The sequence below is a fragment of the Pholcus phalangioides genome, unplaced genomic scaffold (assembly GCF_987345545.1).
Source record: "Pholcus phalangioides strain wild (caught in Gottingen) unplaced genomic scaffold, Ppha-v1.0 ptg000007l_1, whole genome shotgun sequence".
Lineage (NCBI taxonomy): Eukaryota > Metazoa > Arthropoda > Arachnida > Araneae > Pholcidae > Pholcus > Pholcus phalangioides.
In genome coordinates this window covers 15652438-15666568 of record NW_028301600.1, presented here as the reverse complement: position 1 = coordinate 15666568, position 14131 = coordinate 15652438, and the positions used below count along the sequence as shown (strand labels likewise).

At 32.2% G+C, this 14131-nt stretch overlaps 1 protein-coding gene across 1 annotated transcript in view; it reads right to left on the bottom strand.

The window, feature by feature from the left end:
* Positions 1-5024: 5024 nt before the first annotated feature.
* LOC149084966 (lipid droplet-regulating VLDL assembly factor AUP1-like) overlaps positions 5025-14131 on the bottom strand; it is a 47763-nt gene continuing 38656 nt past the window's right edge. Inside the window, exons 8-11 of the mRNA XM_089232711.1 lie at positions 12503-12675; positions 8580-8687; positions 8019-8173; positions 5025-5394 (exon numbers count right to left, since the gene is read on the bottom strand). Coding sequence (XP_089088837.1) covers positions 5257-5394; positions 8019-8173; positions 8580-8687; positions 12503-12675 — 574 coding nt within the window. The 3' untranslated portion in view covers positions 5025-5256. The remainder of the gene's footprint in view (positions 5395-8018; positions 8174-8579; positions 8688-12502; positions 12676-14131) is intronic.

The window sequence follows — 14131 nt, the reverse complement described above, 5'->3', positions numbered from 1 at the left end:
CTGTTTGAATATTTAAGTTTGCTTTCAATGTATAAATTTGTTAGTTTGAAAAATAAAATCGTTTTTAAAAAAAATAGCGCGATTGCACATTCGAAATGCTTCGCGGAACATCGGTGGAAATGTCTACCTTGTTTGCACCACTGTTCGGCGATCAGATACGAAAATGAAGATATCGTAGAGTTACGCAAATTATCGTAGAGGCTGAAGCAACGTGATTGGCTGTGTGGAAAAAACTACGAAAAAAATCGCGGAATAGCGGCGCATTTGTGAAATATGGGCTCCTCCATAATGAATTTGATGAGATTTGTCTCGAAGCCCTGTCAGCACTATCCAAAGCTGCATTAAGAGCGGCTTTGGCACTATCCTAGTATCAGAGAACGAGAATACCCTCAATGTTCAGTTTACTCTTACAACTTTTCCGGATCAGTGGTTTCCAATCAGAACTTACCGGAGGACCCTTTGGTCAAACAATAAGGGGGAAAAAGGGCCTTGTGCTTGTCTATTCATCGCTCCGTTTCATACTTTCTGATTTGTTCTGAAATCATTGAAATAACCAACGAATGAGGTAAATAAAAGGGGGTAAATCAAGAAGTTCCTAACGCGTTTTGACACAATGGGTGCCGTCTTGAGAGGATAAATATGAACACCATCACGCTGACCAGGAATCCCACTTGAGTTGGTTACCAAATCTTCACTTCGATTGCTCAGCGAAAAAGTTGCTCTAGTTGCGAAAAATTGCTCTGTGCGAATCAATTGTCAAGATCAGAATTTCTGACCCGAATAGACCGCTTGATATTTTTTCAAGTTGAGATTTGGTAACCCATCTAAGTGGGATCCCCAGTTAGCGTGGTAGTGGTCATGTTTATCGTATGAAGACGGCACCCATTGTGTGTCGAAACACATGTGAAAATGCAAGTGTGTGGGAGGAACACCATAGGGGTGCTAAAAAAAAGTGACTTGAGCAGGTGAAAATTCAGCTACGAGTTTTCGTGGTTGCTTTACTGGTGTGATTTATACACCAAAGCAGTGCTAAAAAAAGTGACGAGCAGGTGAAAATTCAGTCTCGAGTTGCCATTGTCACCTCTTTTATGGATTTATTTAACTAAAAATAAACATACTGCTCAATGCTTGCTTAGGTTTTCCAACTGCGAGAAGGCCTTTAATTAAAAAAAGTCTCCCACAAAAAAACAGATCCGATGAACACTAAAATTATTTCACTCGATATTCGATCGATTCATACAACTGCCACTTTCACTTCCAATTTGTAACATGGATAGTTGTACTTAAAACAATTTACAGTCCTCCGATACTCCAAAATCAGTACAATCTGGACCACACCAATTCGTTAGAAATTCCTTAATGATTAGTTTCAAAACTTTTCGGCTCACAGCAGCCTTTGTGTGAGCATCTGCAATCTAGGCACTATGTGATAACTGTTTACAATAACAGTGTAACATGATGAAAGCAAATCGATGGAATTATGAAAATTTTTCTTAATTTTCATTTCTTAGAAGACTGTTATTTTTGTTTTCTATTTTAATTAATTTTTTCAGTCATTTTATTGGGCAATTTATCACAGTTGTGGCCTTGTATTTTTTATAACTGTGTGTTATAACCAGTGTATACTAAAATGTTATTAAAAATTTTAAACTTGATTAAAAAATAAATTAAACAGAATTGTGTGTGTTGTGTGATTAATTTGAATAAAAAGCAAAGTTGTGAAAATAGGAAATAAATTTAATTTTTATATATATATATATAAAATGAAATTTAAAATATTTTCAATGAATGCACAATTTTAAATTTGCACCTAAAAAGGAATAGAAAAAAGGCACCTTTTGCAATTTCACTTCCCATTGACAAAAAACTGGCTACGCCACTGCTAAGAAGCCTGTATATCCTATTACTGGATAGTGATCAGTGATTTAAAAATTGGGAATTTCTGCATCATTTCTGTGAAATACGTGGTCAATACATGATTGAGTTTCATTCATTTCTCATTACTTTTTTGTGCAAGGGGATAAATCCATTTATTGCCATTGTATCAAGATATTTGGATGTGTCGTTATCACAGTGTTATATAGATTAATATTAATGTTTTTGCCTATTGTCACACACATCATCTTTCAAGTTTCGTAAGTATCGAGAGAGAGAGTTCCTATTTGTCATTGAATTGTGTGATAGGATACAAGTGTGAGCGATATAAATGAAGTATATCTAGTGTCTAGAAATTTATACATAAATGCTCAGCAGAAACTATGTCATTATATATTTTTTGAGTTGATTTTATCACTTCATTAACACATATAATCACTCCCCGCCCCCCCCTCCAGATTTATTATAAGTTCTGTAGTTAGTATAAACATTTATAATTATTTATATTTTCAAGATTAATTTTATATAATATTTAATACTTTATCGCTTTTGATCCAGATTTCACTTAGACATATTATAATTGTCCAAGTGAAATATATTATAATTAAATATGGAGCACTTAAAAATCTCAAAAATGTCAGAAAACAATAAAAATTTGCTCGCAGGTTTTGGACATTATTAGAAATTTCAAAGATTTACTTGTTTCGTGTGTGTGTGCGCTGGGGATTTTTTATTAATTCTTTCAGTTCCTCCAGAGGTTCTTTATCTAATGAATCAGTTTCTTCAATTTCCATTGCTGTTTGAAATTGGGTCTAGTTCATATTCTGAATATATTCTTAATATTTTAGAGTTCTCATCTTTCCAGAACAAAATCTTCCTTCTTTTGCCCATGCAAATCTATAACCAGGTCTACTATTGGTTTGCCTTGCTTCATAGAATAATTTATTTTATTGTGAGGTGTTCATTGATATATATTCTATAGTTTTGAAAATTTTTATTTTATAAGCTGTAAGACTGTTATGTTGCTTGGTTGGCTTCTCCCATCCAGACGTTGATTTTTCATTATGGGACCTCACAATGATTTGTTTAGGCTTGCTATTGCTTCTTGTTGGCACTCTGTGAGCATTTTTTCTCTGTTGTTTCTTGTATTCCCAGGATTGTGTTTCACACATTGTGTTTATTATTTCCTTTTTATATATATTGTAGAGCCTCAATATTATTTCATTTTATATATTGGCTCTCATATCAAGCATGCTCTGGTCATGTAAAAGAATCTAGATACATTCAGTACTGAAGCATGAGATGATCACGAGATGACATGCCCCTTCGGAGTGCCCAAGGGATCACGTGTGTGAGAATAGCAGACCAGCTCCAGTTTTCACAGGAGATGCATCCACGTCATGTTTCTCTCTTTCAATCTCATGTAAATATCTTAAATCACTCCATAAATGTCATGTTTCTTGAAAATAAGTGTCTTGTATACAGAGTCAGATGCGTCACCTAACATGATCAATATTTTCCATGCATTGCTTCTGGGATTCCGTTTATCTCTGCAGTATTCTTTTCCATATCAGTTTGTCTCAAATCTCTCTCTTATTTCCATTTTCAACTTTTCATTTTCTATTTTTGTTTTCATCAATATTAATCTGTTCCATTTTGACCTCTTCATATTTTCAATTTTTTTGCCTAACATCCTCCCCATTGATTTAGATTGGAATTATATTGCTTTCATAACCTCTTGGACCACTTTAGTAAGTTTTACTTGCTTTTGGATGATTTCATTTATTGTTTGTTCCAGGTCGTTTGCATTTGATGTTTAACTGTCTTGAGGATTTTTTTCCAATGGTTCATCCATATTATCTTAATCTCCAGAAGTACTTTTCTGCTCATTTTTAGTCCTGGCACTTATATTCCACCCTTTTTTTCTTTGTCATCTTCCCTCCTTATATATATATATTAGATTCTGTTGTTACAACACATTTCAGATGAAAAAACTGCACACAACAGAACTCACCCTTACAATGTACCAGATCCTTGCAGGTATTATATACCACTTATCCATACCGAATTTAGACACAACTGCTCCAGATTCTTAAAATAAAGAGCGTTTCACAGCCACCAGTTCTGCATATAATCACTTTCTTTGGAAACACTAATATTTGATGTATTAGTACATATTTTGTTTCAGAGATGGCAGCTCTATCGTCATCACACTTTTTCCCCCCTTTTACCTCGATATCAATTTCATTTAATATACTTTTTAATCTTAAATTCCATTTAAAATTCTCCAGTATTTATAATGAACTCGTACTACCATTATTTCATCAAAATCTCTCACCATTGCATTTATTTATTCAAAATTTGACAATTATTTAGAATTTATCTCCAGAGCTAGTTATACATGTGTTTACAGACAATACAGCGTATTGCCATCTTACATAATCAACAAAGATCCCTAATTTTAAAAACATTTCTCGATTTTGCGTTTCTATAAAGCAAGAAGATAAAATAAGAATTACTTGATTTATATATAGTAAATTCTACAGTGAAATCTGTCTAAGATGGAGACTTGTCTTTAAGGAATCAAAAGACAGTCCCATCAATAATTAGTGTTTTGATGTTGCACCTTTATAAAACAAAAAAATATATATGTGTCTCTCTTATTTCATACAGGTTTCATTGTATCATGAAGAATGATGAAGTCACAGCTAAGTTTAGAATTCTCTACAGCTCTTTCAATAATCAGAAACAGAGAAAGCACTAAAATATATATATAAATACATTAAGAGTAACGAGTCAGGAAGCCTACTCATCTCCAGATATTAATGGACAAGTTCATTAATGGTTTATGCAATGCAAAGAAGAAAAATATATATATAGAGGAACCATCACTTATAGAAAGGGGAAAAAAAAATCAAAGATTCTGTTAAGGCCATGCTTCCCACCCAGATTTAGCACCAAAAGTTTGCAGTGAATAAATTTTATGAGGACATGTATGGAACAAAACCACACAAGGATTGTGTAATGTAAAGAAAAACTGTTTGGTGCAGAACTTATAATGAAAATGAGTGTTTGGATAGCAAGCAAGTTTACAGAACAGATGCTGGCAAACCAAAATACCATTTTAAAATAAAATTAGCAACCAATATAATATAAAAATATACTTTAATGAACACTTCAAATATGAATATTTCTTCCAGCACAATTTGAAAGAGAAAAAGATCACTTGACATGATTTTTATTTTTTTATTACATATACGTGAAAAAATAAAGGTAAAATAAAATGGAAGTATTCATCCAAATTATTGGAATATAAAATTTACAAATATTTACATCATAATTTAATATAATAACATCAAATATAGATTTGTTTTATATGTTTTAACTGTTCAGGCCATGCTTTCTAAAATATTGAAGTTTTGCTGACTTTATGAGAGCTGATTTTCTTTCTTGATAGGACATCATTCTATCTTTTGGAGTTTTACCAAAAGCTTTAGCAGCAGTGTTTAATGGCTGAACCTGGAAAATGCATTGCAAAGTAAAAATCCAAATATAAAAAATGAATATTCCAAAATCAATAAAATATAAATGGTTTATGAAAACATTTGTATTACCTAAAAAGAAAAATATATTCAAAATGGTGTTTTGGGGGGGGGGGGACTCTCCAAAAATCTTCATGTTCTAAAAGCTTTTAAAATAATTACAATAAAACTTGGTTATAATATTGTAAATGGGTATGATGCCAATAAGTAGGTTGGCTTTTTGTAACATTTTTGCGTCATAGGTCACCCTCACATCATGTAACACTTCACATACCATACTGGTGCGATACTGCAAGTGTTGCAGCCTGCAGCTCAACATGGATTTCTTAAAAACATGAAAATTTCAGGCTTTTACAACAATCCCTATTGAGTTACATACTGCACCACTAGCAGTATCACACCAGTGTGTACATTACCTTATAATTTGTTAAAAATCAGAATCTTGGAAAAACCAAACAACTATGGAGACCATTGTTCACGTCATGCTGGCAGGAATTTAGTAAAGAAAAATTTTAAGTTGTTCATTGATAGGTGTCATGGACGTGCACATTCTTTTCAAATGAATTTATAAATCTGCATGGGTCAATTTTGAGACCGTCTGTGTGCAGATCTCCTTAAATGCAATATTTATTGAGATATTAGAAATAAAAAATTACTATGTTTTGGCAACATTACTGTGTTGGTGAGTTTGCTTTGGATCAAAAACTCATTTTTAAGGACTATACACAAACAATGAAATATACTTATTGGTTTTCATTTTATTTAAAAATATTTTAATGAATTTTTTCTCCTCTGTTCTATATTTTAAGTTTTTCCATCACTCACTGTGCCAGATACTTTTCATCCCTCTTGGATGAAATTATTTAAAATTATAAAAAAAAATTATTCAACCTTTTAAGGACCAAAAAGTGAAATAAAATAAACAAAAACCCCACAATCTCTGTTGTAAATGGCTCTTCAGAACCCCAAAGCAGAATATTCCAAAATCTGTGACATACGTCGCACAAGAAATTGGAAGAAATTTAAGAAAAATAGAAAACACTATTATGGGAATTTTTACTGTACAACATTTCCCAGTCAGCAGAGGGTTTGTTGTAAAATGTTATGTTTTGGGGCTTCAGAAAATGTGGAAAACTATGGTGGTTCAATCTTCAACCCACTGGTCACACAAGAAATGCAAATATAGTTTTGTTGTAAAACAACTTGACTGTCTGGGCTATTACCAAAGAGTGGAACTATTTCATTTTTTAGTCAATAATGATAATTAAAATCTCGAACTTGGAATTTATTTTACATTTTTGCAATTTGTGAACCACACCTCAATCATTGGCATCAATGGTTAAAAACATCAAAGTCAAATATCTCGGCAGATATCACACTTAAAAATATAGAAGTGAATATGAATATAAATGAACTTCTCAGAACAGGTTTCATATTTCACTAATTGGGAGTTTTAGCACACAGGGTCTACATAAAAAGTAAATTTTTCTATTTTTTTACGCATACACGTCCTCAGAAAATGTATGAAATTACACCTCAGTTATAACGACACAATTTCCCAAACCCTTGAATGCCATTAAAAAAGTTTATGTCAAAAAATATATTAATTTTTTTTTGCTTTGCACTACATGTTAATTTTTAAAATACAATTTTTTTTTTTATTGTGAGAAATAAAAAAATTCAGTTGCATTTATTTTTCCAACAACTATGCCGGGCGCCAATGCATTTCAAATTTTGAATATAAATAAAAAGTGATACATGTGTGTTACTCAATCCGTTCCTATTCATAATGAATTTCTGCAGTCACAGAATCCAAGATCAGTATGGTAACATTGTTGGCATATAGCACCTTTGGTTTTAAAATTTCCAATGATTTATTGTTAAGATGAAAAGTACATGAAATGATACAACTTTTCAAGAACCATAATTTTTTTTATGTATAATTTTTTTCATATTACAAAGACAATCTGTTGGCGTAATTTCAAAATCAATGCCAATGCAATTTTCCAGATTAAAAATTTTGATACCAGAAAATCACTTCTACAAGACATTTCTGCTTTTCACTCAAAACAATATAATCATTCTTGTTGCAGTAAATAACTTTAATAACCAATTTTTTGCGTTTGCTTACATTCTGTGCTCTAACCCCTTGATGATTATATATATATATATATATATAAAGATAGATACACCTAGCAAATTAAAAAGTAAATAACCTTCTATATTTGTTACTCCAAATAGTCATATATGACAATCATTTATACATCAATTTACCAGTGAAGATATAATGCTCATTCTATATTGACAGTAGCCTGTTGAATGGGTCAAAAAGTAATAAAAATGAAAAGCCATTTTTGTAACCATTTTCAATAACTATATTTTTAAAATTCCAGGATAAATTTGAAATCAACTGATTTTATTCTCATAGTAGCTAAAAATAACAAAATACCTTGACTTTTTTTTATTTCAGTTTCTCTCAAATAAAATACAGTAATGTGAAGCCAAATATTAGCAAAAGAGTAGATTTAGAGCTATCAACAGTTTATTCACAGGTTTAAACTGCCTAGTAAATGATATTTTCCAATATTAAAAAACACTTACTTGTTTCCTGATGCTGCAGCTGGACCTAGCATCACATTCACTACTAGATGACTGTTTTTCAGATAATCCATGAGAACAGGAAACTTTCTCAGGAATAAAAATTACCTTTCCTTCTAAAATTCTCAGAATGGTATCATCAACAGACTTGGTGATTCCTGAAACCGAAAAGAATTTAAACTAATAAAAACTGAAATAATCATTTCAGTTTCTCATGAAAAAACATATATAGACAGAATATTAATAATTACAGTCAAATCCCATTTTAAAGAATACCGTTATAATGAAAATCTTGTTTTAACGAACACTTTTCTAATCCCCCAAATAAGTTTACATAGGAACAATGCTAGTTAACCTAGAATTCCTTTATAACAAAATTTTGTTTTAACAAAGTGATTCTTCTGGTCTCTTGGCGTTCGTTATAACAGGATTTGAATGTATTTCAGTTTTGAACTGTCTAAAAGTTATACATATTATAATTTCTAAACTGAAAAATACTAAACCGAAGAATTTAAGCCATTAAACTTTTACATCATAAATTCATGAAGCTGAATACAAACTTACCCAAATCATGTAGGATAACAGCATTTGGTACATCAGGCAAGATTTCTTTGACTTGAATTGCCATTTTACTGATATCTGTTCCCTGAAGTTGTTCCGAAGAAGAATGTGCTATGGAAAGAGAAATTCTGATTATCTTCAGCTAAACTGAATAAAATAATTTTTTTTTAAATCTATAAATATTTGTTAGAAAAAAAGTTTTGCCAAGAGTTATGCATAAGCAAGCAAAAATAATTAATTCAAAGAATATTTTTAATATGTTTTAAAGAGAAATATAAAACTTTTCTTTTATTGCTTCAGATGCCTCGACTCTATAGGGAAAGAACAGGACATCGTAATCTAAAACAACAAAGTAGTAAAGCCGTTGAAGGGAGGGGATTTACTATCCATTGTATGGATAACAATTTGCTTTTGAATTTGATAAGCTTGATTGATTTTTGATAGTGAATTGTAAGTGCCATATGTTGAAGAATATGAAAAGATTTGTCTCTGTTGTGATCCATGAAGTTTACCCAAGCTGATGATATTAATGTGGCATTATTTCTTTGTTGTTGCAGACCAAAATGTTCTAAAACTTGACAGCTCTCTATCACAGAACTGAAACAATAAACCAGAGAAAGAACATTTGTATATATTTGTGTTCAAAAAATTTCTTCAAATTAAAACCAAGCAAATCTATTTTTGTGTCAGAATAATTAATTGCTACTTTAACTGAACAAAATTTTGAAGAAATTTCCTATGAAAAAAATTTTTTTGTTGAAAAAAGAAATTAGATTTTTTAAATTTAAATTGAGTGCTTATTAATTAAAACAAATCTTTTAAATCATTAAGAATGCATATTTTTCCACCTAATCTCTCAAATTTAATTCAGCATAAATGAATAGACTAACAAACAATAAACAAACGAACTACAAGCAAGAAATATCAACACCAAAAATCTGTGTTTGTTACGTAATATAAAAGGTTGTTCAATACAAATTAGCTTCATGGATTAACATTTTTCTTGTAGAGTGCTTTTATTCACGAAGGTCCCCCACCCTTTAAAGTAAATGTCTAGTAGCAACTCAGTATCACAAATGGTGCAGGTTTTTAGATTCACTCAATGTACAACCAAAGGGTCATTCAGCATCAACTAAATGAAAAACATATACAATCGACAAGATTGTTTCTTGTGCAATTGATATATATTTATTATGATGTGTTTCTGATTTCCATGATGTTGCTTGATAATTTACACATTTTTATTCTTTCACCGATTCAATGAGTTTTGGTAAAAAAATGAGCTCTAGACTTTTCACATTTCATACTAAAATTTCAAGACCAATAGTTTTTATGTAAGTACAACATGTATTATTTTAAATTGTCAATTAGGGCATGGAATTCAAAACTAATTTTGGTTTATATCACTGGTAAACCCTATTGCAATGGATTACAAATACTTAGTACAGTTATATCTATAGGTTGAGCTCCCTATATTTTTTTGAAATTTTTTCCATGCACAAAATCTAGAAATAGAACAGCTATCTTTCTGCACTGCATCTGGGGATTAGATTCACGTCTATATTTACCAGATATCTCTCTCTCCTCTATATTTTATTTAATCAAGAACTTTATTACATTTCAATAACATGCATACATACTAGGTTACTTTTACTTCAATATAAGGGAAAAGTGAAATTTAAATTTCATGGTTTAAATCAAGCTGATTTCACAATCGTTATTCTGCTGCTGATTCAATCCCTGCCTAATTGGTTAGCATACCAATCCCCGATTAGACAGGCATGCATTGAAATCTATGTTTAAGCATAACAGCCTTTGATGATCCATTCAAAATCACTTCAACACTATTATGGCCAACAATGACCAACTATAAACTGTATGTTCACGCTATGCTCATCACTGATATATCCAGCAATATAAAAGACATAACAAGGCATAAACAGAAGTCATGTCTGTGGATCAAGGGATCCATTGAGTCTGATAAATAAATGTGAGTTATATATGTTACGGCCAAAATAGAAAGTCTGGTCAGTTCACAAATTGGCCAAAGTCAGAATTTCAGAAATGACTAGTGTTTTTTCAGGCTTTGGCCGGCTAATTTGTGAAGTGACCGGATATCCCTGGCCAAAGTCTGATTTACTGATGTAAGACGCTCCGGTAGGTGGCACATCTATTTTTTTCAGTGCCAATGTGTGATACATGGCTGTATACAGGGTGCTTTTAAAGCTCAGTATATTGTCAAGAGTGTCGTTTGCGTTTTTGCTATGAAATTACAATCGCTGCGTCGAACCCACCTTGACGCGTGCCTGTCTAGGTGGGTCAGCAGAACATATTGACATATATACAGGGTACATAGCAAACAGGAGAGGATGGTATGGCATTTTACTGCAAACCGTTGATCCTACAGGTATACTTACGTTTGGTAAAAGTTTCCAAATAACATGTGGTACTCAGATATGTCATTCATGATTCAAGGGGTTGCATAGTTAAAATAAAAAAAAATTAACTTTTTATACAGTTTCTGTGCACTCCAAAACCTAATTAGAAAGTTCTTGCCATCTCTCCTGATGCCAACAAATTTTTTTTTATGTTTCTAAGTGAAATATTCACTGAGATATTCAAATTCCAAAAAGAGAAAATTTAGGAAAAAAACAGTGTTAGATGCAGGTAAAACAGTTTTTCCACAAACCAAAGATATAATGATAACTAATTTAATGATCATACCCCGATTATAATGATACAATACATGTTTGATTTATCATTGTATATGTAACATATAGTATGATTTATCATGTTTACCAACGACATGAAGCTTGGGAAATTTATCAAACTTACCAAGACGCTCAGCGATTATGCACAATAAACTTATATGAATAATGTGATGAATTAATTTAGCACATTTACCATAGCACATAGCTAACTCCCCTTGCCACATATTACTGGCAAACCATTGATCCTAGAGGCATACTTCCAACAAGAAAAAGTATCCAAACAATGTGTATACTTCAGATCAGTCATTCATATTGCAAGGGGTTGTTTTGAAAAAATTAACTTTTTATACGGACACCCTATTCTCAAAAATTATAAGTTGTTGCCTGTTTCTTCCTGAGGCCAACAAAAAAGTTCCATGTTTGTAAATTCACTGAGATATTTGAATTCAAAATCGGAGAAAAGTTGGGACAGCAAAAGGAGGGAAAAGAACATTGTCCATTAGTTTATGCCGTTCGTTCCTAACCTTTCTCTGCTTTTAAAATTCAAATATCTCAGTGAATATTGCACTCACAAAAGTGTAATTTTTTTTTGTTGGCCTAAGGAAAGACAGTGCAACAACTTTTTATCTGGAAGTTAGATTTAATTTTTTCCATTTTAATAACTATACAAGCCCTTGCAACATGAATGACATATCTGAAGTCTACACGGTATTTGAATACTTTTTCTAATTGTAAGAATGCTTCTGGGACCAACAGTTTGACAGTAATTTGCGGCAAATGAAATTAGTGGTATACCCTGTATATATAGATATCATATTTTGCTATTTTATGGGGGAAAAAAGTCATTCTTTAATCAGTAGCCATGCATAACCTGCACATGCTGATTTCTGGTAGCTCTCTTTATTACCACAATACTGAGGGGATGTGAGAGGGGTTGGTAGTGACATTTTTTAAGAATAGAATGTTGATGAATCTACTCACATCCAAGCACATGGGCCATAAATATGCAGGAGCAACCTAGACTTCAAGCTTTAGTAGGGGTTGAAATAAACTAAGTGTTGAAAGATTATCATCAGAGCATTAGGTGTTAATTCGCCCCAAAACTTCTGACCTGATCAACATTTTACCTATGTTTGAAATTTTATTTTTTTTTGGATTACCTTCAAGAATATTTATTTTTATTCCAGCATCTCAGAAAATAAAAGCAACACATACTAATTAAGCTCAAACGAATTGTCCCTGCAGCAACTTGTTTCTGGTAATCAACTTTGTCCCTTTCGGTGAATTCAGTGGCAACAACTCCAAGGGAAGATGCCATAGCTACTTGTACTCTCTTGCTAAAGCATTCAGCAGATTCATCACTTTCTTTAAACATAGATGGAAGAGCTCTAAAATTCATTTTATAAAAAATCAGTGAAGATAAAATTGATACAAAAGGGAAACTTTCATAATTTACAAACAAGCAGATACTATAACAGTTTACAGAAAATGAAAGTTGACTTAATAATTGCAACATGAAGGACTTAAAAATTAACAGCATAAACAGGGTGTTTACTCTTATTCTTGTCCAATGGCTGTTTCCTGAACCGTTGGTTTTAGAGACAACTTTCAATTAGAAAAAATGTTTCAAATGGTGTAGCCCATCATCTTAAATTGCAATCGAAAAAAAATTAATAAAAAAATTACACGATTTAAATATTTATGCAGTTCCCCTATCCTCTAACTTCCAATTAGAAAGTTGTTGCCCTGTCTCTCCTGAAACCAACAAAAAAATGTTTGTAAGTGCAATTTTCGCTGAGATATTTGAATTAAAAAATAACAGAAAAGGGGTGAAGAAACAGCATAAACTGACAGACAATGCTCCTTTCCTTCATTTACCCGTGTCTGATACGACAGTGTGAGTGTCGTGTCAGACACACTACAATCATTATTTAACATAAAAATGTTTGTCTATGTCTGTGCAGCTACAATAAGAATGTGTGTGTGTGAGAGATATGAATACGTCCATTGATTTTATATTAAAGAATGTTTCCAGTGTCCGCATAGATCTGAATCCACCCTAAGGCTGCGAACAAAGTGCACGCAGGTTTCCGATCCAGGTAGTGGGCGTGGTTTACTCGCCCCAGAAGGGTGCACATGGTGCAAGCCGGGTTTTGGCTGCTGTACTTTATACTGTTTTTTTAACTGGTCGAACCAGTGGGAGGGAAAGAAAACAAAAACTCTGACATGAAGAAATAAAAGCAGTTTCGATTCTCTGGGTTGCCAATAAAGTACCTGGAAAAGGGGTTACCATAAAGCAAGAGAGGCCAAATTCTTCCTTTACAAGGGCCACCATAATGGTCAGGTGCAACATCATGTATTAGCTATACCAGTAAAATAATACTCAAAAACTTGCACATTTGTACATGCCATAAGTACTTATAATATAGGAAAACATGGGCAATTTAGTCACTGAAATTTTACGCTGTGGGCATTGTATTCTCTTATCTATCATAGACAACATATTCATGCATCAAAAGTTAGTGTTTCTGCTGCAAATTAATTCCATCAAATCTATTCAGTTTGAATTTCACAAATGACATGTGTTCCAATTTTTAATTTGCCAGAGTAGCACCCTTCAGAAGGTTTAATTTAAAAAAAATAGCAAAAAAAATTGCCCACGTGCAAAGCTTTATGAGCAATTTGTGGGTTTGAAAAGGCAGCATGGTGATAACATAGCAAATTATTTTCATCACTAAGAATAATGAATGCAGAAGCATACGCAGGTGGGTGGGGGAGGCACCTCCCAAGCCAATCAAAAATTAGAAAAAAAATGAATATTTCAGTGAGAAATTAAAATATCAA